At 39.3% G+C, this 26,912-nt stretch overlaps 3 protein-coding genes and 1 long non-coding RNA gene across 10 annotated transcripts; 2 read left to right on the forward strand and 2 right to left on the reverse strand.

The window, feature by feature from the left end:
* Nucleotides 1-939: 939 nt before the first annotated feature.
* Nucleotides 940-2,733, forward strand: LOC136253048 (uncharacterized). Of its 6 annotated transcripts, none has more exons than XR_010699921.1 (10): nt 940-1,220; nt 1,367-1,410; nt 1,462-1,641; nt 1,691-1,751; nt 1,869-1,977; nt 2,028-2,168; nt 2,219-2,317; nt 2,369-2,448; nt 2,502-2,571; nt 2,623-2,733. XR_010699921.1 is itself a non-coding variant. In XM_066045628.1 (6 exons), the coding sequence occupies exons 3-6, from the start codon at nt 1,537-1,539 to the stop codon at nt 2,087-2,089; spliced, it is 399 nt and encodes a 132-aa protein (XP_065901700.1). In that variant the 5' UTR covers nt 953-1,220; nt 1,367-1,410; nt 1,462-1,536; the 3' UTR covers nt 2,090-2,212. The 6 variants fall into 6 exon arrangements, 1 of the variants encoding a protein (XP_065901700.1); XR_010699920.1 differs by having other exon boundaries at nt 941-1,220; nt 1,803-1,977; XR_010699919.1 differs by having other exon boundaries at nt 951-1,220; nt 1,691-1,747.
* A 2,188-nt stretch (nt 2,734-4,921) lies between these two features.
* On the reverse strand, nt 4,922-6,016 carry LOC136254497 (uncharacterized). The gene is made up of 3 exons (XR_010700519.1): nt 5,545-6,016; nt 5,427-5,499; nt 4,922-5,378 (listed from the first exon to the last, which is right to left on the reverse strand). It is a non-coding gene; the product is annotated as an uncharacterized lncRNA (long non-coding RNA).
* Nucleotides 6,017-13,938: 7,922 nt separating this feature from the next.
* Nucleotides 13,939-25,439, forward strand: LOC136252672 (uncharacterized). 2 transcript variants are annotated; one of them, XR_010699746.1, is made up of 3 exons: nt 13,939-14,665; nt 21,174-21,603; nt 25,341-25,439. XR_010699746.1 is itself a non-coding variant. In XM_066045215.1 (2 exons), the coding sequence occupies exons 1-2, from the start codon at nt 14,037-14,039 to the stop codon at nt 21,307-21,309; spliced, it is 765 nt and encodes a 254-aa protein (XP_065901287.1). In that variant the 5' UTR covers nt 13,939-14,036; the 3' UTR covers nt 21,310-21,783. The 2 variants fall into 2 exon arrangements, 1 of the variants encoding a protein (XP_065901287.1); XM_066045215.1 differs by lacking the exon at nt 25,341-25,439 and having other exon boundaries at nt 21,174-21,783.
* Nucleotides 14,700-16,162, reverse strand: LOC136252671 (uncharacterized). The gene is made up of 2 exons (XM_066045214.1): nt 14,868-16,162; nt 14,700-14,812 (listed from the first exon to the last, which is right to left on the reverse strand). Exon 1 carries the CDS (start codon nt 16,105-16,107, stop codon nt 15,175-15,177), a length of 933 nt encoding a protein of 310 aa, XP_065901286.1. The 5' UTR covers nt 16,108-16,162; the 3' UTR covers nt 14,700-14,812; nt 14,868-15,174.
* Nucleotides 25,440-26,912: the final 1,473 nt, after the last annotated feature.

Here is a 26,912-nt window from a genome sequence, read left to right on the forward strand (position 1 = left end):
TTAGATTTTTAAGATCCATTAATTGCAATTAAGGTAACAAGTTATAGTTTCATTAAGTTTTACCTTTCCATTGAATTTGATACCAGACATGAATACTGTACTGAAAGTACACACATAATTATATAAACCTATGTGAGCTGTCAAGAATTCTCAGATAATTTAGTATGCGTCTGAAAAGATGTGTAACGAACTGTTAAAGTTGTTGCCTTACCAACATACCACCGCTGCAACTTATCATTATCATTTGCTAATATGTATCTACGCTAAGAAGCTATTTCTGTATTTAACCAGGCCAATAAAATTTGCCAACTCAGCATAACAATATACTGACATATATACACTAAACAGACTTAAACTGAGCATATGCTTGTGCAACAAATTGTAAACACATAGGCATACCAGAGTCAAATTTAACCAGGACATACTGTCAAAACAGGGCACATGAGCACAAACAACCACTGTGAAAAAAGAGGAATATATTAAGATGGTATATCTAATGGCTTAAACTATACTAATAATCTCAGTATAGTCTTGCATTATACTAACTATCTTATAGTTTAGTATAAACCCATCTTATATTATGGGAAACAGATTATACTTTAGTTTAATACACATTCTTTGTATGGCCTTGTTTACTTAACTAAATGTGATAACTTTTTAGCTTCACCATCAGATCTCATTATTTTTAGCTTCACCATATCATGTGACTTAAGATTTTTTTTACTGTACCAAACAAAGTCATGATGATTTTACAATAAGTAGCTACACTTCTGTTAATCACTATAGCTAGCTAACTAGCTTCAGTTTGTTGTGATAATTTCATGCGCACACATTTTCATATAGCAAAGCATATAATACCAGAAAAATTAATTATTCAATCTAAGAGTCATACAAATCTAGATTTTCTTGCACAGTTAGCACACCTGCAAAAGTTCGTAGTAATGCTTGTTGATTGAAAGGGTCAGTGGTGTGCGCATGCGTATTAGATGCAATTAAGTCGCCATCTTTGTCGCTATTGTTGTATCAGAGGTTGTAAATGTGAGTGATATGACGGTGTATCTCGCGGAGAGAGTGTGCGCGATCGGCGCAATCGTCCAATGAGCCACGATGATAGTTATGGACCACAACTGTACATCCCTGCTGGCTGTAGCCAGTGGTGAAGTGGCATGGCCAAGTGGACAATTCCTTCGATGGCAGCAATCAAAAACAGCTCTAGATGAGTAAGTATTAGACTAAAATGATAGCTTGTACGATAGGTTTAGCCGTATTAAATTGTTTATTGTGTATTGTATGACAATGGCCTGTAAATGATTCAACTTTGGTGTTGCTGTGTACGTATTACATGTTTTATATCCTGTTATCTCAGCTTATGGCGGATGACGAGTAGACACAGTTCATCAGCCATCAACGGTAAGAGTATGCATGGTCTGCTCTTATGATTTTTGTATATTATCTCTTCAGTGGTACAGTTTCTTGTCGAACCTCTTAGTTCTACAGGCTGTCAGTGTACAACATCTGCAGTGTTAGTTTCCTTCAATGGCAGCTGCTTCCTTTAAAGAATCTGGTAGCGACCACATGTGGACAGTTTTGTTCTTTTTTCATGGAGTTGTTCAACGTCATCTTCTAATTATACTTACAGCTGTAAGTGAATTAAGCCTGATTGTGTTTTTATTCATTTTCTTTTTAATAGGGTAGGAATTACAGACTTGGTCTCAGTTCTAGGAAATTCTTCTTATTGCTAACATCTGTAAGTAAGTATACTGAGAGTGTCCAGTATACAATTTATATTTACCTTCGTTTAGGTTTGTGGAAACTGGTCTCATTTCTTCTGGGAACTGGTCTCATTTCTTCATACTTTTTATCAACAGCTGATGGCTGCTACCTCGTCTGGCACTGTAAATGAGTTGAGTGCTTTCAAGAACCTGTTCCATCTTGTTTGTCCTTATTTCACTGACCATGCTCGTATTGCTAACAAAAGTAAGTTCACTGAGAGTATGCAAATTATATTATATTTAGCCTTGTTTCAGTTGTACTTAGTGATTACAAGATTCTTGGACTTGGTTATCAGTGTATCAGATGCTTCTTGTGAGCTTACATAACACGTTAGCCCAACAAAGTCACATACTAAGTGGCTATTTTATGTCTGGTTAGACTCACTGATAACAACTGTAAGTACACCAAATAATCCAGAATATGAATTATGTTTGCCTCCATTTAGGGTTGTGAGACCTGTTCTTATCAGACTTGTCTTAGTTGTACATGGATTGTCGGTCCCAGACTCGGCCTCAGTTTTAAAAGATTGTTACAAACTGTATACGTAAGTACAATGATTGTTCAGTATACGCATTATATTTACCATCATTAATAGAGTTGTGGGACCTAGCCACCATTCTACATGGTAATACTAGGTTTCCAGACAAGGTCTCGAGATTCTTATTGTTACAAACTGTAAGTCCAACGATTGTCCAGAATACACATTATATTTACCATCTTTGTATTAGAGCTGTGGGACAGTTCTACCAAGCCAACTATCAGATTGTCACAGAGTTCTACATAGTGATGATAATACAGGTAATTTGTAATGGAACTTGTGAATTGTATTTACTGTCGTACCTGCTGCAGTTGGATAAAGACTGATAAATGACGAAATTGATTTGATACTGTCATGGCCGGCCAAGGAGACATTGATTTACTAGCTGTACCTATTGTGGTTTTAATATATTTGTGACCCGGTCTGCGAAAAGGGCTCTTATAGCCTTTCCAATTATCCATGTTTGGCTAATCATAACTCCTAATCTACTAAAGCTATCACCATGTAATTACACCCACAGCTACTGCCAGGTTAGGGTTGTTGAGTGACCAAATTGTAGGCTTGTACCATATTCACCAGTCAAGTTATGGGTTACCATATATATGCAATTGGAAAGGCTATAAGAGCCCTTTTCGCAGACCGGGTCACATTTACAGAATTTAATTCATTACAAATATAATAATATAAATTATTTAATTAAGGTAGCCACAGATTATAGGAAAGTAAAAAAGTACAGTAGTATAGTAGCCAATATATGGTTGAAATAGGCTTAGTATAGTCTGATAATACACTGCACTATACTAGTGATTTAATCTCTAATATATGACTGTCTTAAATGTATTCAATAAGCTTGTTATAGTAAAGTCCTAATCTATTAATATATGCTGTACTATTTCATTCCAATACTAACATAATAAGACTGTTATAGACCTTATTATTCTGAGCTTTTTTCACAGTGAACACCACATCACAGTGATAAATGTAATCATATACTTACAGGCTTGCACCTATACACAGCCAAAAAAAACAATGAAAAAAAAGAACAGCAAATGGTGAACAGTGTTTATAGTGTAGTTTTAAAGAAAAGTGTTCAGTTACACAGCAATAACTTACAAGACATATATATAGTAATTCAAAACAAAATCTGCACAGCTTTCTAAGCTAATTAGCTATTTACGTATTATGCATACATAAATTAAAGTGATATGCAAAATTAATTTATAACCGTATCATTTTAATCCGTTTTTGACATGTTTTTCTTGCAGCCACACACTTAATATTTGACTAGTTTGGTGGCTACATGCTGTAATAATACCACTGTAATATACTCAGTCACTGGACAGTGAGCCACTATCATGCACACCTGACCAACAAGTCAAAAAGATTACAAGGATTAAAACAGTATTTACAATCATGCACTGAGTATCTGCAATGGGGACTAACATTGACCACTGTGCCATTAGGGACGCGTCTATTATGCGGGAATAATTTCGGGAATAATAGGTAGTGAAAAGAATTAGGGAATATTTCGGAATAATCGGAATAATTAGTACTAAGTTATACGTTTTTCTTGCAGTGTGATGCAAAAATCTTTTGAATACACCACTGAAACAGTGCAAGCATAAAACAGTTGAAAAGATCGAGATACTCTAATAGAGCAGTCAGCTTCGAGTCCATAATTCTAATATAGCAGTCACTTGTGTAAAACTCTAATGCACCTATCAACGTTAAGCCCCACTACCCCCTCCCGGGCTTACTAGGGGATTAGTGGGGGATTTTGACCTGATTTGATCTGAAACTCTGCCCCACTAGTGGGGCATTTGACCGCTCGAAATTTTAGATGTTTGTTTTAACTTGCAAGCTAAAGGAATTGACCTGTTTCCTAAAGTACCTAACAGCCACACTACATGGAGATTTGACCACTAGTCGTTCCTCCATGGGTGGAGAATTTGATTTTTCAAAAAGTCAAATCCCCACCATTTCCCCCACTACGCCCGGGAGGGGGTAGGTGGGGGATAACATTGATAGGTGCATAACTAACATGCTTTCTTTTGCACAAATTCCAAGAATAATTTGTGACTGGGCCTGCGAAAATAGGGCATGTGGGCACATGATTTTTGCCTGCTTTTTCAAACTTTCATCATTCATAACTTTATGTACCACTATGCTATGGCTCTGCAATTTTCAGCTCTTAGTAAGCAGTTAATGGAATGGAAATATACTTTTCCAATACTGAGACATTCCCTGTAGAGTGACAGGATGTAGTTTGTGCCCACATGCCCTATTGTTGCAGGCCTGGTCACATTTTGGGAATAATAGGTCAATTTAAAAAGAATTGCCAGAAAGAATAATTGGAAGAATTAAAAGCATAATAGACTCCTGTCTATGTGCCATATACGTCTCAGAGCTTTGTTCGAGGGTTCTGTAGAGCCACAATGGATCCCAATTGAATATTGAGCATAGCTGTTGCAATATAACTCTACCTGTGCTAAGGTATGTTCTGCCAACTGTTCGGTTTCAAGGGTGCTGCATTGCCACTCAGGTGAAAATGAGCTGCGGTGTACTGGTAGTGTGTCCTGTATAGGTCTATATACTTATTTATTTTATTTTTTATTTTCCAAAAATGTGCAGCCTCAGTTTGAGGATTAACGCGCATATGAAACATGCATACAAAATGTTTTACAATATGATTGATTATGGGATTACTGATTGGTAGGGGAAAGTAATAATAATTTCAGTTGGTACTTAAAAATTTGTAATGATTGTTGTTGGATTAGGTCAGGTGGGAGTGAATTCCACAGTCTAATTGATCTAGGGAAGAATGAATTACTGTACTGATTGGTCCTTGCATAGATATGATGAAATTTTTGATCATGTCCTCTGGTATATATACTGTACAGCTTCTGTGCAGGAGACTGTCCATCTTTGCATGATGGTGTTGCAGCAGTGCCCAACACATTTTAGTTTCACTGATTTGTTACCCCAGGATGATGCAATGATCTTCTTCATGGACTGTACAGTGGCCTCCTGATCAATCTTACCATTACTCTGAGGGTATTAGAAGGTTCTATTGTGAACAAATACAGATGTGAGTATTTGGTATGCTTATCCTAACCGTTAATCGTCTGCATTTCTGTGGTCACCAAATGAGACTGGACAGGAGTAGTGAAAATATGATAGAGTAAAATCTGTTGGGATAGTTAGAAGGGATGTGTTTGAAACTGTTTTGTCACCTGTCATAATACCATTTGTAGTATTGATTATTGATCCTTCTGACTTCCTTGTTGAGTCACTGTGATGGTGGTGGTAGCAAAGAAATCGGAGAACAGTTGGTTCTATTATTAAATTTATGCACGTGATTGTATATGAATATATGTGACCAGATTTTACAAAATTGATCCAAATTGCACATCAGGAAAATCTAACTAACACCTCCAGTGGATAGCTACACTATTGTACTAGTAGTTTTGACACTCAATACCACTCAAACTACTCCAGGCTGGTTTTGAACAGATATCTTTTCTGGGTGGTGTGTAGAGCTCGAGTGGCCGTTTTAGGCCTTGTGAAGGACCTGGCTTGGCAAGAACCAGTGGTTTACTGGTGGACAGCCTGATAATGTTCGCCAGACGTACTTTCTGTGAATTTTGCTACGTATCAGCCACTAAGGAGCTAGCATGGCCCTGTAATCTCGTGTCTGGACTCCAATCGTGGTCTGCCTTTGCCCACCCCCCAACCTACCATCCCCCACCCTGCCACCTTTTTTGAGCACTCGTGATACTACTTCGCTCGTCCAACTGCTCAGATTTTATATCAAGACTCACGATAGTGTGCCGTGCGGCCCAAGAAGCCGGCGCGCCACACCGTGAGTATATTAACAGGAAGAAAGAAAACGAAGTTTTCACACCTATGTAGCTCTGTGATTCCTTATCCGATTGGAACCCAACTTACTGGAGACGTGCCGCCCAGTTAGGGGAGTCTACATACCAAATTTGAAGAAAATCGGTCCAGCCATTTCCGAGATACGAGCGAACAAAATTTCGTTTTAATTTCTTCGTTTTTTTTCTTCTTCATCTTCTTCATTTCGCACACTTCGCAAAATTCGCCATAAAACACGAATGCATACTCGGATTGGGGTGAAATTTGGCACACTTAAAGGGCTCATTAAGGCGGATCTCCGTACCAACTTTGGTAGGAATCCGATGAACATTCACGGAGTTATTACCGATTATTTGCGTAAAATAAGGTCGAAGGTCTGTCACGCCTACAGGGTAAACTCCTTAGAGGAATCAGTTGAAAATTGATATGTAGATGGAGAAACCATCGTAGGAGTGCCTTTTTGTGGTTTGAAAGGAATCGGGATAAAGACCATGGAAATATGACACAAAACCCAACCTGTGTCAAAATTACGCGATCGATTTTTATGAATAAAAAAACTATTAGTTTTCGTGTCTACCAGGCAAACCGCTTAGAGCAATGAACTGAAAATCAGTAGCATCTGGAATAATCATCATAGAAAGTTCTTGCAGTAGTACAGAAGAATCGGATTACAAATCACTGAGTTATGATTCGAAAGGCAACTACGTGCAGCAAATGCGAGATCGAGATAGTCTAATAGAACAGTCACCCTAATAAAGCATTCAGCTGCATGTATAATATACACAGTTATATTACATTGCAAGTTATTCTGTAGGGAATTCAGCTACAAACAAGTCACCAAGTAGTCAGATCAGCTAGAAGAAGATACCTAATAGAGAGTTCAGCTACAAAGAAGCCGTCATGTAGAGAGTTCAGCTCAAATAAATCACCCTGTAGAGAATTCAGCTACAAACAAATTGTCCTGTAGAGAGATCAGCTAGAAGAAGTTACCTTGTAGAGAGTTCAGTTACAAAGAAACAATCATGCAAAGAGTTTAGCTGCAAACAAATCACCCAGTAGAAAGTTCCGCTATGAACAGATCACACTATAGAGAGTTCAGTTAGAAACAAGTCATCCTGTAGAGAGATCAGCTAGAAGAAGTAACATTGTAGAGAGTTCAGTTACAAAGAAACAATCATGCAAAGAGTTCAGCTACAAACAAATCACCCTGTAGAGAGTTCAGCTAGAAACAAGTCACCCTATAGAGAGATCAGCTAGAAACAAGTCACCCTGTAGAGAGTTCAGTTAGAAGAAGTTACATTGTAGAGAGTTCAGCTACAAAGAAACTACCATGTACAGAGTTCAGCTGCAAACAAATTGCCCTGTAGAGAATTCAGCTACAAACAAATCACCCTGTAGAAAGATCAGCTAGAAGAAGTTACCTCGTAGAGAGTTCAGCTACAAACAAATCACCCTGTAGAGGGTTCAGCTACAAACAAGTCACCCTGTAGAGAGTTCAGCTAGAAGAAGTTACATTGTAGAGAGTTCAGCTACAAAGAAACTACCATGTAGAGAGTTCAGCTGCAAACAAATTGCCCTGTAGAGAATTCAGCTACAAACAAATCACCCTGTAGAAAGATCAGCTAGAAGAAGTTACCTTGTAGAGAGTTCAGCTACAAACAAATCACCCTGTAGAGGATTCAGCTACAAACAAGTCACCCTGTAGAGAGTTCAGCTAGAAGAAGTTACATTGTAGAGAGTTCAGCTACAAAGAAACTACCATGTAGAGAGTTCAGCTGCAAACAAATTGCCCTGTAGAGAGTTTAGCTAGAAACAAGTTACACTGTAGAGAGATCAGCTAGAAACAAGTCACCCTGTAGAGAGTTCAGCTAGAAGAAGTTACATTGTAGAGAGTTCAGCTACAAAGAAACTACCATGTAGAGAGTTCAGCTGCAAACAAATTGCCCTGTAGAGAATTCAGCTACAAACAAATCACCCTGTAGAAAGATCAGCTAGAAGAAGTTACCTCGTAGAGAGTTCAGCTACAAACAAATCACCCTGTAGAGGGTTCAGCTACAAACAAGTCACCCTGTAGAGAGTTCAGCTAGAAGAAGTTACATTGTAGAGAGTTCAGCTACAAAGAAACTACCATGTACAGAGTTCAGCTGCAAACAAATTGCCCTGTAGAGAATTCAGCTACAAACAAATCACGCTGCAGAAAGATCATCTAGAAGAAGTTACCTTGTAGAGAGTTCAGCTACAAACAAATCACCCTGTAGAGAGTTCAGCAGTTACCCTGTAGAGAGTTCAGCTAGAAGAAGTTACATTGTAGAGAGTTCAGCTACAAAGAAACTACCATGTAGAGAGTTCAGCTGCAAACAAATTGCCCTGTAGAGAATTCAGCTACAAACAAATCACCCTGTAGAAAGATCATCTAGAAGAAGTTACCTTGTAGAGAGCTCAGCTACAAACAAATCACCCTGTAGAGAGTTCAGCTAGAAACAAGTTACCCTGTAGAGAGTTCAGCTAGAAGAAGTTACATTGTAGAGAGTTCAGCTACAAAGAAACTTCCATGTAGAGAGTTCAGCTACAAACAAATTGCCCTGTAGAGACAAACAAATCACCCTGTAGAAAGATCAGCTAGAAGAAGTTACCTTGTAGAGAGTTTAGCTACAAACAAATCACCCTGTAGAGGGTTCAACTAAAAACAAGTCACCCTGTAGAGAGTTCAGCTAGAAGAAGTTACATTGTAGAGAGTTCAGCTACAAAGAAACTACCATGTAGAGAGTTCAGCTGCAAACAAATTGCCCTGTAGAGAATTCAGCTACAAACAAATCACCCTGTAGAAAGATCAGCTAGAAGAAGTTACCTTGTAGAGAGTTTAGCTACAAACAAATCACCCTGTAGAGGATTCAGCTACAAACAAGTCACCCTGTAGAGAGTTCAGCTAGAAGAAGTTACATTGTAGAGAGTTCAGCTACAAAGAAACTACTATGTAGAGAGTTCAGCTGCAAACAAATTGCCCTGTAGAGAGTTTAGCTAGAAACAAGTTACACTGTAGAGAGATCAGCTAGAAACAAGTCACCCTGTAGAGAGTTCAGCTAGAAGAAGTTACATTGTAGAGAGTTCAGCTACAAAGAAACTACCATGTAGAGAGTTCAGCTGCAAACAAATTGCCCTGTAGAGAATTCAGCTACAAACAAATCACCCTGTAGAAAGATCAGCTAGAAGAAGTTACCTCGTAGAGAGTTCAGCTACAAACAAATCACCCTGTAGAGGGTTCAGCTACAAACAAGTCACCCTGTAGAGAGTTCAGCTAGAAGAAGTTACATCGTAGAGAGTTCAGCTACAAAGAAACTACCATGTACAGAGTTCAGCTGCAAACAAATTGCCCTGTAGAGAATTCAGCTACAAACAAATCACGCTGTAGAAAGATCATCTAGAAGAAGTTACCTTGTAGAGAGTTCAGCTACAAACAAATCACCCTGTAGAGAGTTCAGCAGTTACCCTGTAGAGAGTTCAGCTAGAAGAAGTTACATTGTAGAGAGTTCAGCTACAAAGAAACTACCATGTAGAGAGTTCAGCTGCAAACAAATTGCCCTGTAGAGAATTCAGCTACAAACAGATCACCCTGTAGAAAGATCATCTAGAAGAAGTTACCTTGTAGAGAGTTCAGCTACAAACAAATCACCCTGTAGAGAGTTCAGCAGTTACCCTGTAGAGAGTTCAGCTAGAAGAAGTTACATTGTAGAGAGTTCAGCTACAAAGAAACTACCATGTAGAGAGTTCAGCTGCGAACAAATTGCCCTGTAGAGAATTCAGCTACAAACAAATCACCCTGTAGAAAGATCATCTAGAAGAAGTTACCTTGTAGAGAGCTCAGCTACAAACAAATCACCCTGTAGAGAGTTCAGCTAGAAACAAGTTACCCTGTAGAGAGTTCAGCTAGAAGAAGTTACATTGTAGAGAGTTCAGCTACAAAGAAACTTCCATGTAGAGAGTTCAGCTACAAACAAATTGCCCTGTAGAGACAAACAAATCACCCTGTAGAAAGATCAGCTAGAAGAAGTTACCTTGTAGAGAGTTTAGCTACAAACAAATCACCCTGTAGAGGGTTCAACTAAAAACAAGTCACCCTGTAGAGAGTTCAGCTAGAAGAAGTTACATTGTAGAGAGTTCAGCTACAAAGAAACTACCATGTAGAGAGTTCAGCTGCAAACAAATTGCCCTGTAGAGAATTCAGCTACAAACAAATCACCCTGTAGAAAGATCAGCTAGAAGAAGTTACCTTGTAGAGAGTTTAGCTACAAACAAATCACCCTGTAGAGGATTCAGCTACAAACAAGTCACCCTGTAGAGAGTTCAGCTAGAAGAAGTTACATTGTAGAGAGTTCAGCTACAAAGAAACTACTATGTAGAGAGTTCAGCTGCAAACAAATTTCCCTGTAGAGAGTTTAGCTAGAAACAAGTTACACTGTAGAGAGATCAGCTAGAAACAAGTCACCCTGTAGAGAGTTCAGCTAGAAGAAGTTACATTGTAGAGAGTTCAGCTACAAAGAAACTACCATGTAGAGAGTTCAGCTGCAAACAAATTGCCCTGTAGAGAATTCAGCTACAAACAAATCACCCTGTAGAAAGATCAGCTAGAAGAAGTTACCTCGTAGAGAGTTCAGCTACAAACAAATCACCCTGTAGAGGGTTCAGCTACAAACAAGTCACCCTGTAGAGAGTTCAGCTAGAAGAAGTTACATTGTAGAGAGTTCAGCTACAAAGAAACTACCATGTACAGAGTTCAGCTGCAAACAAATTGCCCTGTAGAGAATTCAGCTACAAACAAATCACGCTGTAGAAAGATCATCTAGAAGAAGTTACCTTGTAGAGAGTTCAGCTACAAACAAATCACCCTGTAGAGAGTTCAGCAGTTACCCTGTAGAGAGTTCAGCTAGAAGAAGTTACATTGTAGAGAGTTCAGCTACAAAGAAACTACCATGTAGAGAGTTCAGCTGCAAACAAATTGCCCTGTAGAGAATTCAGCTACAAACAAATCACCCTGTAGAAAGATCATCTAGAAGAAGTTACCTTGTAGAGAGCTCAGCTACAAACAAATCACCCTGTAGAGAGTTCAGCTAGAAACAAGTTACCCTGTAGAGAGTTCAGCTAGAAGAAGTTACATTGTAGAGAGTTCAGCTACAAAGAAACTTCCATGTAGAGAGTTCAGCTACAAACAAATTGCCCTGTAGAGACAAACAAATCACCCTGTAGAAAGATCAGCTAGAAGACGTTACCTTGTAGAGAGTTCAGCTACAAACAAATCACCCTGTAGAGGGTTCAACTACAAACAAGTCACCCTGTAGAGAGTTCAGCGGCAGCTAGAAGAAGGTACATTGTAGAGAGTTCAGCTACAAAGAAACTACCATGTAGAGAGTTCAGCTGCAAACAAATTGCCCTGTAGAGAATTCAGCTACAAACAAACCACCTTGTAGAAAGATCAGCTAGAAGAAGTTACCTTGTAGAGAATTCAGCTACAAACAAATCAACCTGTAGAGAGTTCAGCTAGAAACAAGTTACACTGTAGAGAGATCAGCTAGAAACAAGTCACCCTGTAGAGAGTTCAGCTAGAAGAAGTCACATTGTAGAGAGTTCAGCTACAAAGAAATTGCCCTGTAGAGAATTCAGCTACAAACAAATCACCCTGTAGAAAGATCAGCTAGAAGAAGTTACCTTGTAGAGAGTTCAGCTACAAATAAATCACCCTGTAGAGAGTTCAGCTAGAAACAAGTTACCCTGTAGAGAGTTCAGCTAGAAGAAGTTACATTGTAGAGAGTTCAGCTACAAAGAAACTACCATGGAGAGAATTCAGCTGCAAACAAATTGTCCTGTAGAGACAAACAAATCACCCTGTAGAAAGATCAGCTAGAAGAAGTTACCTTGTAGAGAGTTCAGCTACAAACAAATCACCCTGTAGAGAGTTCAGCTAGAAACAAGTCACCCTATAGAGAGTTCAGCTAGAAACAAGTTACCCTGTAGAGAGTTCAGCTAGAAGAAGTTACATTGTAGAGGGTTCAGCTACAAAGAAACTACCATGTAGAGAGTTCAGCTGCAAACAAATTGCCCTGTAGAGAATTCAGCTACAAACAAATCACCCTGTAGAAAGATCAGCTAGACGAAGTTACCTTGTAGAGAGTTCAGCTACAAACATATCACCCTGTAGAGAGTTCAGCTACAAGCAAGTCATCCAGTAGAGAGATCAGCTAGAAGGATCACCTTACAGATAGGTCAGCTGCAAAGAAATCATCCTGCTTCATCTTTTCTTCTTCCTGTAGTAAAGAAAAAATGACAGGTTAAAAAGCCCTAAAGCCAGCCATAGGCCGGCTTTGGGGTATACAAATACAAAAAGAAGTGAAATCTAATCCAAAACAGCCAAGCTGTAAAAAAAGAGTGCGGCCCTGAGAAAGGCTATGGTGAAAAAAGATGTGAAATCCAAGGTGGCGGCCAAGAAATGGCTGTGATGGTAGGTTAATGGTAAATAACAACAATTCAGGTGAATTTGGTGCCGCTTGGTCTTGGCACAAAATTCACCTGAATTGTTGTTATTAAAATTTTTACCATTAACCTACCATCACAGCCATTTCTTGGCCGCCACCTTGGATTTCACATTTTTTTCACCATAGCCTTTCTCAGGGCCACACTCTTTTTTTACAGCTTGGCTGTTTTGGATTAGATACAAGTTAAAGTGTAGAGATCAGCTACAAACAAATCACTCAGTAGAAATATGTGTATGTACAGTTAAAGATATGATATGTACAACTGTATGATTTGTTTAAAAAAATATATTTATGGCCGGCTTTGTGGCTTGCAATACAAAAAGAAGTAATGTCTAAACCAAAACAGCCGAGCTGTAAGAAAAGAGTGTGGCCCCTAAAAAGGCCAGGGTGAAAAAAGATGTGAAATCAAAGATGGCAGCCAAGAAATGGCTGTGATGGTAGGTTAATACCAAAAATTTTAATAACAGCAATTCAGGTGAATTTGGTGCCAAATCCTAGTGAAACGTGGAGGAGACAATGCAAATTCACCTGAATAGTTGTTATTACGTAAACTTTTTTCCATTAACCTACCATCATAGCCATTTCTTGGCTGCCACTTTTGATTTCACATCTTTTTTCACCCAGGCCTTTTTGGGAGCCGCACTGTTTTTTTTTTACAGCTTGGCTGTTTTGGTTTAGATAAGGTGGTGGTCAAGAAATGGCTTAATGCTATTAAATTATAATAGCATTAACATCATCATTGCAGACATTTCTTGGTTTGATTTCACAACTTTTTTTTACTCTGTTGGTTTTTTGGAAGCTGTACCTTTTTCACATGTATAGATATGTGACTAGGCCTGTGAAAACAGGGCATGTGGGCACAAACTACACCTTGTTACTCTACAGGTCATATCTCAGTACTGATAAGGTATATTTCCATTCTGTAACTTGCATCATGATGCCCATTAAATGCTTACTTAGAGCTTAAAATTGCAGTGCCATAGCATAATGGTACAAAAAGTTATGAGTGATGAAACTTTGAAAATGTAGGCAAAAATTATGTGCCCACATGCCCTATTTTTGCTGGCCTGGTCACATATACAGTAGGTTACTAGATTTTAATTGTAAATGGTGATACCGTGATAATACTTGTAATATGATTAGACTTGTAACATTAGTAGGCATACTCTTATAATTGTTATTGTAACACACACGCAGTTGTAAACATACATAGATGAATGTGTCTCACGTGATTGTAATTTTGATGAGTCAGATGAACACGTGTTGTGTGTTGTATGCTGGTGTCTTTGAGTAAGAGACGAGAGTTATTACACTGGTAGCAGAGGATGGTTGAGCGTCACATCAGTCTACCCAAGCCTTTTTCCAGCGGAGATGTCAAGGACTGGTTCCAAAGGTTTGAGATATGCGCGACTGCGAATGGGTGGAAGGAAGAAGACCAAGCGATCAAGTTACCGACGTTATTGGAGGGGGAAGCACTGGCCATTTGGCTCGAACTTACAGCGGACCAACAGAAAGATTACACGGTTGCTAAGAGAGAAATACAGAACGCAATGATGCCCGTGGGATTCGTATCGCTGGATGAGTTCCATCGAAGAAAGTTGAGGCCTGGCGAAGCGATCCCTGTATTTGTTCATGATCTCAAGAAGTTGCTCGAAATGGCTATCCCTGGTATGCATAAGGAAGCAAAGGACGCCTTATTGTTACATCAGTTTGTTGCTGGTTTGCCGGAGCTGATAACCAAGCAGTTACGAGGGTCAGGAGAAGTTAAGACGCTTGAGGGGGCAGTCACTCGTGCTAGGTTGCTGATGACGGTTGATTCACAGGCAGTCTCCACTGTCAGAGATGTTGCTGAGGAGCAGACAGAGGTGCAGAAATTAAGAGACCAAGTGGCACTGCTGACGGAGCAGATGGCTTCCTTGTCAACACGTCAAGGTGGCTATCAACAACAAAGGAGGTGTTCTAAAGACCTGTTCAATAAAGAATATTGATATTTTATTGACAGCAATATAAGTAATTAGAAGTAACAAAATAGTCAATTTAGTCCAATCTTCTGCTAGCTGCTGTATCTTCAGCCTGGCTGTACTGAGTCCTATCCTCTATTCTGCAACAACAACAAAAGCCTTTTACTCAAAGAACTATTCAAACAACACTCTTACCACTGGCTATAGACAGACTGAATTCCTGTTAAAAAGGTCCTTTTATCCTATCTGTTGACCTGTCATATGACATCACTTTTGTAGATTCTAGGTCATTTTATAAGGTTTCATCTACACATGTTGATGAATCAGTTTCTGTAAACAATTTAATGTTACCCTTTTCTTCATCCTCCCCCTCATTGTCATGATCCACATGACAAGTTTTTAGGTTAAATTACAACTTTAAAGTTAATTGACATATACTGAATTTATCGATTAATGTTCCATAATTTTGGTCACTTTAGTACTTACGTATATGTAAATATTCTTAATCCAGCTCTAGTGGGCAGACCTTTACAATAGGCCTTATATACTGTTTGTCCCCAACCTGTAGCTTGAGTGATCGAACATGTTGGTCTTTACTACGATACACTTCCAATACTCTTCCAAGAGGCCACTGACCACGAGGGGTATCTGAGGACACCAGCAACACTGTATCTCCAGGCTTGACATCTGTTTTTAACCTGAACCACTTCTGTCTCGGACTTAAGCTGGGTACCCACTCTTGGAGCCACCTATTCCAAAAATGTCTCACTAATTCTTGTATCCGTCGCCAACGTTTCTTAGGATTAAATCCCACTTCATCGATTACCTCTGGAGCAAATTGCCCTCCAACTTGGCCATGTAAGAAATGGTTTGGCGTGAGGGGAATGTTGTCCTTAACACTGGCTGACTGATAGGTCAGTGGTCGTGAATTGATTAGTGCTTCTGCTCCACAAAATGCTGTCATCAGCTCTTCATCATTTACCTCAGCATTTTTCAAAATTGCTGTGATGGCTCTCTTTGCTGATTTTATCATAATTTCAAAGACACCTCCAAAATGTGGAGCGTAAGGTGGATTAAATGTCCACTTAATTCCCTTATCAGCTACAGCTGCTTTAGTTTTTGGATCCTTGTACAACTCACACAATTCCTTATTAGCTGCCACAAAATTTGTTCCATTATCCGACAGCATTTCTTCTGGGATACCTCTTCTATTAATCATCCTGCTTAAAGCATTTACAAAAGAGTCCACATCTAAACCATATGCCATTTCTAAATGTATGGCTCTGGAAGCCAAACAAGTAAACAAACACAAATACCTCTTTTGTCGTGGCCTTCCTCTTCCTTGCATTGTCATGAATGGTCCCCCAAAATCAACAGCTGTCTTGGTAAAGGCTCGTAACGATGTAGTAAGTCTGTTTTGTGGTAACGGTGCCATAATCTGTTGAGCTACCTTAGCTTTTCTCCTTTTACAAATGGTACATTCTCTTTCCCACTCTTTCTTCTCGTGCAGAAATGATCCAAAATCTAGTGGACAACAAAGATAAAGTTTGATTTGTACCTGCACAATGATTCCCTAGTTCATGATGGTGCTTCACTATGAGCTTTGTTACCCAATTCTTGCGAGGCAGAATTATGGGATACCTTATATCATATGGAAGGAACTCTGCATATGTCAATCGTCCATCTGACCTCATCACACCTTCACTATCCAGTTTTGGGCAGAGTCCTAGTAACTTGCTGCTTGTGGGCAATTGTTTATGATTCGCCAAAGACAAATACTCTTCCTTAAACACTTTCCTTTGCATCTCTTTGATTATGTAATGCTCAGCGTCTGACATCTCTTCTGCACTTAACTCTACTTGATCTAACTTACTCTCTTTTCTACAGTTGTTTATAAATCTCAAAATCCAAGACACAACTCTAGTCAGCCTTCTCCAACTCGAGAATCTGTTTGGCTGTAGCCTCCCAGTGCACACACCATCATTCAATAGTGTAGCAGTAGATGATAAATGCGTAGCAATACATGTACTTGGATTCTTACGTATAACATATTTTTTCTTCAATTCTGTCGTGTCATTATCTGAATTGAATACCATGTTAAGCTGCGGCCAATTGTTCTGACTGTCGGACAAAAATGCTGGTCCTTCCCACCAGGCTCTCAACTCTGATATCTCTTCCAGTGTAGTACCTCTTGTTAAATAGTCAGCAGGATTTTCTTTCGTGGGTACATATCTCCACTTATCTGGACTAACAGATGCTTGAATTTCTCCAATCCTGTTTGCTACAAATGGCTTAAATTGTCGGCTGTGCCCTTTTATCCACCACAACACACTGGTACTGTCTGTCCAGAACGTTATAAACGGTTTGTCAATATTCAATGCTTCTGCCACAGATAAAGCCAATCTCTTCCCTGTCACTGCCCCCATTAATTCTAAACGGGGAATGCTTGTTGACTGTAAAGGGGCTACTTTGGTTTTAGATGTTACAAATGAGACTGATACCTTTCCATCACTGTATTCTGATTTCATGTAAACAACTGCTCCATAAGCATCCTGAGATGCATCAACAAACACATGTAATGAAACAGATACAATATTTCTACTTAACTGAAGGCTTCTAGGAACCTTGATCTTAGTCAACATAGTTAACTCACTAAACCACGATGTCACCTTGGATGACAACTCATCAGGTAGGGTGTCGTCCCAATCTAAACCACAAATCCAAATTTCCTGCATCAAAATCTTGGCTCTGATAATATATGGAGACAAAAATCCAAGGGGATCAAAAAGGGTCGCTATTAACTTTAGAAAACTTCTTTTAGTTGGTATAATTACCCTGTCATTGACCTGTGACTTAAAAGTAAACACATCATCATTAGCTAGCCACAAAACACCCAAAGTTTTTACTGGTAAAGATTTATCACTGTCCAAATTCATTTCAGAGGCTCTGCACTGTGTAGAAATACTTTCCAACACCTTCGGAGAATTTGATAACCATTTGTGAGTGTGCATGCCTGCCTTATCCCACAATTCAGACAATTCCTTATAAAGCTCAATCCCTTCTGTTTCACTACTTACTGAGTCCATACTATCATCCATGTATGTTGATTTTAATATAACTTCTGCCGCTCTAGGATACTGTTTTTCATAAACCCTTGCATGATGCTGAGTGACAAGTTGGGCTAAAAAAGGTGATGAGTTTATCCCAAACACTAAGCGATTAAATTGGTATTCAGTTGGTTTTTTCTTAACATCCATGTCTCTCCATAAAAATTGATGATATGGCCTATCCTTAGGATACAATTCTACTCTTAAATACATTTCTGCGATGTCGCAAGCCAAAGCAATGGGATACCTTCTGAACCGGAGTAAAACACTAAACAAGTCATTCTGTAATTTGGGACCTTGGTGTATAACATCATTTAGGGCAACATTATTGTACTTAGCTGAAGCATCAAATACTATTCGTACCTTTGTGGTTGATCGATCCTTCTTCACAACAGGAAAGTGAGGTAAGTACCATCTCACTGCTTGGTTATCCTCCATTAAAGGTACCTTTGTCACATATCCCTTTTCAAGATGTTCACCAATTATCTTCTTGTATTCTTCAGCAATTTCTGGTTCTCTAAACAATCGTCTCTCCAGGTTGTATAGTCTCTTCTCTGCCATCTCGTAATTGTTTGGTAAGTTAATAAATTCTTCCTTCCAAGGAATAGCGACTCTATAACAACCATTGTTGTAGGCTATAGATGTTTCTGTCATATTTAAAACCAGATTATCCTCAGCTTTCACTATTGAAAATTCTTCTGTCCCACTAGTATCAACTTCCCAAAACTTTTGTAACATCAAATTTACCTTTTCAGTATCTGTCTGACCTACAGAAAAGAAGGTACAAGCAAAGTTATTACTCAGTTTTGTTTGTTTATTGTCGTCCATGGCACCAATACATGTCCAACCTAATGGGGTAAGACGTGCCACTGGCTGCCAGGTGGTCCACGAATATCTTTGAATGAAAAATGGAGATCTGCACAATCAAGGCCAATCAACACATCCACTGTTGGTCGTGATCCTAGTTTAGGAAATTCCAAATGTTGTAAATGAGCCCATTTTGTAGCACATGATTTCCAATCAATGTCCTTCAACTCCCCAGTAACTCTGTCTGCTGTAAGGGCAGTAATTGTCACAGCAGCTCTTCCATCCAAACTTTCAATAGTACATTCCACAGGAGATGTTTCAAAAACTTCAACATGACCATTTAATACGCTAACATTAACCTTTTGTAACTGTCCTTGTAGACCAAGTTCTGCTGCAACATCTGAGTTGATGTAAGTTTTTGTACTAGCATCATCCAATAATGCGTTCACCTTAATCTTTCTATTACCATTTCTCAGATATACTGGAATTGTCCTCAGAGCAATGGTACCTGGATTTGTTGTAATTGTGGTGTATGATTCATTTTGACTTGGGTCACTAGTAGCTTTTGGCTCCCCCTCATTTGGAGCACAAATCGTCTTCTTACTGGCCACATCATGTTTACTCAGTAACTGTAGTTCTTCCTTCCCATGTACCACTCCTTTATTTTGACTACTGGAACGAGGACCTCGATCTTTGTGTAGTAATCTATGATGAACTTCTTTGCAGTTGTCAATTCCACATATTCTTGTTCGGTTACAATACTGTCCCAAGTGACCATCACCTAAACAACGGAAACACAATTTACACTGTTTAGCACAGTCCCACCTGTTCTGTAAATCCATCTGTTTAAAGTCAGGACATGCCCACGCTCCATGGGGTTTACTGCACACCCTACAGACTCTTGAACTCTGTCTGTCTTCATTAGTAACCTGCTTGACATTGGATTTACCAAAGAAACTATACGGTACATCTTTCTTAAATTTCTTAACTTCATACCTTCCTGATTTAACTGTGGAAAACCCATGGACTGCTTCCAGGGCTTTTGTTTGAAACTCTACTTCCTGGATAACCCACTCTCTCAAACTTTCAACTGACTCTCGTTTGTGGTTTTCAAATATCCACCTATGATAACCTGATAACATTGTTGTGGGTAGCTTCTTCTGTAATTTCAAATATAACAGGCCATCATTAAGTTCTTCAAAGCGATTGGCTTCCTTTAGGTTAACAATGGTAACATCTAATAAATCTGCAAACTTTTCTATATCTCTGTGACTGCCTGGATTAATAGGCCTGAAGTTATCCACTTCTTCCAAATACAAAGCTATTTGGCGACGCTGTCCTCCGAACTTTCTTTCTAGTCTCTCCTTAGCAGTGTGGTATGCTGTTGCCGAATGTCTCAAACTATCAATGGCCTTTAGTGCCTCCCCTGCCAGACACTGCCTCAACTGTAGCAGTTTGTACTCTGGTGTAGCAGGAGCATTGTCCACACAAGCTGTAAATGCAGCTTTCCAGTTTTGATAAGTCTTTTTATCACCTGAAAAAACTGGGATTGTTACTCTTTTTAGCTGTTTCCACAAATCTAACCCAATAAGCCCGGGGTCTGTACAATTATTCTGACTAGCATTACTCACGGAAACTGACTCAGGACAGCTTCTCTCTTGTGGTGGCTGGTGATCTGGAGGAGCTTCTTGTTGAGGTAGCCCAGGTTCCTTTCTATTTGGCTGTTGTCTATCTTCTTTTTGTTGTTGTAATCTATTTAGGAACTTGTCATACCTCCTTGGTGTGCTTAGTGAATCCAAGACTTCCTGCGCTCGATTCTGCGCATTGCTATATTCTATTTCAATCTTTTCTATTTCATCACTAAGCTTGTCTGCACTCTTACTATCTTTGTCTAACTTGTACCTATCATATAACCTCTCCATAACATTCATAGCACATCCTAAAGCTACATCTAACCCCTCACAAATACCTTTTATTTCTACACTGTCTGTATCCTCTCTCTGAATTACTGTCAATAAACACCTTCTAACCTTTGTAAACCCTGTCTTTGCTGTTGCCTTTTCCCCCTTTAAGTCACTTACTGTTTGTTCAAGCTGTGTGGTCTGAAATCCTCCATCAGAAAGGCCATTCTCTGGCAGTAAAGAAGCTTCTTCTTCTTGACCTTTTTCCTGACCTTCACTCATCCTTAACCATCCTCTGCTACCAGAAAGTTCTTTGTTCTAAAGACCTGTTCAATAAAGAATATTGATATTTTATTGACAGCAATATAAGTAATTAGAAGTAACAAAATAGTCAATTTAGTCCAATCTTCTGCTAGCTGCTGTATCTTCAGCCTGGCTGTACTGAGTCCTATCCTCTATTCTGCAACAACAATAAAAGCCTTTTACTCAAAGAACTATTCAAACAACACTCTTACCACTGGCTATAGACAGACTGAATTCCTGTTAAAAAGGTCCTTTTATCCTATCTGTTGACCTGTCATATGACATCACTTTTGTAGATTCTAGGTCATTTTATAAGGTTTCATCTACACATGTTGATGAATCAGTTTCTGTAAACAATTTAATGTTACCCTTTTCTTCAGGAGGAGACCAAGATGTTTTATTTGTGGCCAACCAGGTCATGTTCAGCGTGATTGTCCAGCTCAGCAAAACCGTTTATGTTTTTCTTGTGGCCAACCAGGTCACCTGGCAAGAAACTGTTGGTATCAGGGAAACGGGTAGGGGGCGTCTGCACAGGGCAGCAGGCGTCCCCGCCCATAAGCCCCACTGCTGATGTAATGACTGTAACTGTTGCCGTAGTTAAATGCCAAGCTACCATAGTTAAGGGAGTACTGGGTGGTGTTGCAGTGGATATTATGCTCGATTCAGGATCTTCAGTATCACTAGTGCTGTGTGACTTATTGTCTAACATGAAGAATGTGATTGAAGCTCCACAGGCTAAGTCAATACACCTTGTGACAGCTTCTGGAGATCAACTACCAATACTCCGACACATAAGGACATCTGTACAGCTGAGTGAGTTTAATATTCTGCATAATTTTGTTGTGGTTGAAAGCTTGGTTACACCAGTAATTTTAGGAATTGACTTTTTGCAACAAAATGGGTTGGTTCTAGACTTTACTTGTACACCAGTTGCTGTTAGTAGAGGTTTTCCCAATACAAACATGCCAGTAGGTAATGTTGCATTGGCCAAAGTCATCCCTATTTATGAAGAAGTGCATGTGAACCAAGCTTCCCTATGTATGATTCAGTCTCAAAATGAATCAGGTACTGACCTTGTAGATGAGTGTGCTATACCTGACTATAAGGGCCCTTTAGAGTTTGATACCCCGAAGTGTAATGATGTCCAGTTAGAATGCATTGTAGAGCAGTTTAAAGGAGTCTTTTGTACCACTCCAGGCAGGACTGATGATGCATATCACTTCATATCCACTTCAGGCAACCCAGTAAGGGTGCCACCTAGACGAATCCCAGCACAATACCGGGTTGAAGTAACTCAACAAACTGAGACAATGCTAGAGCAAGGTATCATCACACGTAGCAAGAGCCCTTGGATGGCCCCGGCAGTGTTTGTGCCAAAAAAGTCAGGCCAGATACGGATATGTGTTGATTATAGAGAACTTAATAAACGAACCACCAAGGACTCATATCCATTACCACTACCAGATGAAGTACAAGACAGGCTTGTAGGGTCTACCATCTTTACAACGCTTGACCTACATAGTGGTTACTGGCAAGTACCAGTTAACCCAGCGGATAGAGAAAAAACAGCATTCTGTCCAGGCCCTGGTATGGGACTATATGAGTTTTGTAGGATGCCCTTTGGTTTGACTGGTGCTCCCAGTTCATTCCAGCGGCTAATGGACAAGACCTTAAGTGGGCTACCGTTTGTCACCATCTATTTAGATGACATCTTGATCCATTCAGATAGTGTAGCTACACATGCCCAACATTTAAAGATGGTGTTCCAACGGATTAGAGATGCAGGATTGACACTTAGAGGTGCCAAGTGCCATATTGGCTTGCCTAGTGTGCATTATTTAGGTCATGTGTTTTCAGCCAAGGGTATGTCTCCTGATCCCAGTAAAATCCAAGACATTACTGACTGGCCATCTCCTACTAATCCAACGGAAGTTCGCCAATTTCTGGGACTGGCGTCATATTATAGGCGCTACATACTCAATTTTTCTAACATTGCAGCACCGCTGTACTCACTTACTCAGAATAATATTCCATTCTCATGGGATGAAGCATGCATCAAAGCTTTCACAGCCTTAAAAACGCAGTTAGTACAAGCCCCTGTTCTTGCTTACCCTCGTTTTGGTCCTAATGCTGATGAGTTCGTCCTGCAGACAGATGCTAGTGCAGTGGGTTTGGGTGCAATTTTAGAGCAAGGTGGGCATGTCATTGCTTATGCTAGTCGCACTCTGACATCAGCTGAGCGTAACTATAGTGTAATACAGCGTGAATGCCTTGCCATTGTTTTTGCTTTTGAAACAGTATCGCCACTATCTTCTGGGTAGATCATTCCGACTCTACACAGACCATGCTCCCCTACAATGGCTCTCAGAGCAAAAGATGGAAGGCATGCTGTGTCGTTGGGCTTTAGCAATGCAAGAGTTTAGTTTTAAGATAGTGTACCGGAAAGGCTCAGTTAACACCAATGCTGATGCGTTGTCACGCTTGTCCCCAAATCGATGTGCTGTAACTATTTCCATGCCATCTGATTCACTATCTCACTTACAAGATGCCCAACTAAAGGACCCCACCATATCTCAGGTATACCACACGCTCTCAGAGTCGTCAGGTATTCCATCTGATAAGAAATGGAACCAACCTCCACTTCGTAGATTTAAACAACTGTGGAAGCAATTGTTAATCACAGATGGTACACTGTACCGTAAGTACTCCCCTGGGCCACTGGAACCAGTTATTACTGTACCTGTTCTTCCCCCGTCTGCCCAGCACGACGCACTACGTTTCAGTCATGATGTTCCTACAGCAGGCCATCAAGGGGTGGAGAAAACATTGCAGAAGTTGCGTAAGGTAGCTTACTGGGTTAATATAGCCAAGGATGTTGACCAGTACTGTAGAAATTGTCTAACGTGCCAACAATCCAAGGTCAGCATGCCACAGCGTGCCCCACTACAGAATGTTCCAATCGGTCAGCCTTGGCAGATGGTTGCTGTCGACATACTACAAGTTCTGTTGTCAACCAACAATAATCGTTATTTGTTGGTACTACAGGACTATTTTACCAAGTGGGCCGATGCTGTACCCCTCCCTGACCAAACGGCTAGTCGTATCACAACAGCTCAGATCAATTTTTTCTGCACATATGGCCCACCGCAGATTATACATTCAGATCAAGGCCGCAATTTTGAAAGCACTATTTTTAATCAAGTGCTGCATGCATTTGGTGTTTGTAAGTCGCATACCACCCCATACCACCCACAAGGGGACGGTATGGTTGAACGTTTTAACCGGACGTTGTTACAGCTTTTACGCGCTTATGTTACTTCTCAAAGTGATTGGGAAGCACATTTACCACTTGTGTTGTATGCATACCGAACATCACGTCACAGCAGTACAGGCATCTCTCCCTACATGCTACTGTATGGCAAGGATCCCCCTAACTTCCAAGGGCTTAGCCAGCATTCCTATGACTCTCTGTCATATCCTGCTATACTCCAAGCTAGATTAGCAGAGTTACAGGATTTTGTTCATGTCAACATCACACAGGCAGCAGCTAGCCAAAAGTCATTTTATGATCAGCATACAAGTTTACCATACTTTAAACAAGGACAGCCTGTTTGGCTTTCTGTACCAACTGCAGGCAAATTGGATCCCAGATGGGAAGGGGAATGGATTGTAAAATCTGTAAAAAGCCCTGTAAGTATAGAGATTCATGATGGTAAACGTACTAAAGTTGTCCATACTAACAGACTGCGACATCGTTGTGTTCCAGGCCTAAAAAACACCAACACCTCTGCTAAGAGGGAGGATTAAGCTGATGCTGGCACTAGAGATGATTGGTCCCCACCAGGAATTGAACATGTAACTGTACCAGCAGCTGATGATGATGAAGTTCCAGTACCACGCTACCCTCAAAGACACCAACAACCACCGGAGAGATATAAACCATGATGCTTGTGGACAAGCATATTCTGGGAGGGGCAAGTGTAATATGATTAGACTTGTAACATTAGTAGGCATACTCTTATAATTGTTATTGTAACACACACGCAGTTGTAAACATACATAGATGAATGTGTCTCACGTGATTGTAATTTTGATGAGTCAGATGATCACGTGTTGTGTGTTGTATGCTGGTGTCTTTGAGTAAGAGACGAGAGTTATTACATACTGATAGGTGATATATCACAATTTGATATGATACAATTGTGCGATACTTAAAATATGATACTACTATGGAATTAATTAAGGATTGTAATTTGCATGTGCAAACAAAAATTGTTTTGAAATATTGTTAACTGCACGCTATTTACATCCTGTATAAAGGCTTGTATGTATCTCAAGTTCATTGTTTATTGTTACCACATTGTAGAATAACAATAATATCACAGATAGTCTTTCCTTGTATATGTTTAAGGTATAAATTTTGCGATGACAAAGACATATGTGCATCAATATTCATTCTATGATGTTGTGATACATATATATTGAAAAATCTGTATCCTGGCATCACTAATTGTTTACACATTTGAAATTGTATGTACATGCATGTATAGGCAAATGAAAAGGTTATATATTGAGGATTTGCCAGGGATGATTGAGAGAGATTCTCCTAAGGAAACTTCAGAAAAAAATGATTGCCAATCAATTACAAGATACAGTTTAGATTTACTCTGTACCTGTGTTTGTCCTCTAATTATGATTATGATGAGTTACTGTTATGGTACTAAAACCCACTGTGAAAAGATGTCAGAACTTTTACAGCAGAAAAAAGATTTGGAAGAACAATATAAGCGATACAAGGAATGTGTCACAACTACTAAACAGGCATTGGTCCGGGATGAAAAGAAAGCTGAAATTGATGAAAAGAAGACTGAAATTGACAATTTTACTAAAAAGTATATGTGTACACGCAAGGTTGAAATATCTAATGGATGTTTTGATGAAGAACATATTTGGCTCTCAGAATGTGTGGAAGTCCTGAAACACAATTATCATAATCCTAAATATGAATGGGACAAACTTAATGAAAACATGTCCAATTGGGAGCCGATTGCATGTTTAGGAGTTCTTAAGCATGCCGCATTTGTTACGGGAAAGGGTTCTACAACTGTTTTTACTTCACCAATGGTTAATTTTTATGGTGACAGAACAGTATTCAAATTCTCTTCATTGGCTGAAGATGTCAGATATGTTAGAAATTTAGAAAGCCATGCTTACAACAAAGAATGGGTTTTTAAGGACTTTGATAAAAATATACAAGCAATTCTGGAGCTGTTAAACCATTTGAGATTGTGGTATAAAAACACCGAATTATCTGATAAAGTTAAGGAAACAGATAATGCAATAGTGCTTGTTAAACAGAAAGTGGAGCTATTTAAAGCTGAGGTAACTAAATGGGTCGTGTTTATATACTTTTTCCATACAAAATTTTAAGTACAATAAGGGAGCAGGAAGGTCGCCTACGCCTACAGATATGTACTAGTAGACATTTAATTCTTATAATTCAAAATATAGCCATGACTATAATAGTGATTAAATGTGCAATCGTAGGTGACCTCCCTTGTTTCACTACTTTGTTCTATTTATGATCTCTATTTGGACTTATACCTAATTTTTTTTCTATTACTTGTTTGTTTACTTTTATTGTAACATAATTATGACAGATAAACCTGTGCATACTGCATCAAAAGAAAGAATGGCACCAGACATCCCTATAATTAATTTGTGTGTGAACATGCACCTAAGTAGTGAAGTGGCTTTTTGTTTTCAGCTATGTCAGCCCATTAAATAGCCTTGCAAACAAATGACAGTACAAGAAACACATCTCCAATCTATATGCAAAATATGGATGATCCTGTCATAAACATGATATTTAGGTAGCACAACCTCAAAGAAACCATGACGTGTAACCACAAATTGATACCTTGCACTATCAGCAAAAAGAAATGGGATACAAAGGAGGACAAAGGTAAGTCCATGATGTGTGCATTGTATGTACTGCATCTGTTGTAAACAGTGAAAGTTCAAGCCTGTAGTCGTAGCCATTATTGAGTTATGATGCAATAGTAAGTTAGTCAGTCAAATAGTAAATAAATTTTAGAAACTTTGTAACAACCTATTGAAGC

This window comes from Dysidea avara, chromosome 4, assembly GCF_963678975.1.
Source record: "Dysidea avara chromosome 4, odDysAvar1.4, whole genome shotgun sequence".
Taxonomy (NCBI): domain Eukaryota; kingdom Metazoa; phylum Porifera; class Demospongiae; order Dictyoceratida; family Dysideidae; genus Dysidea; species Dysidea avara.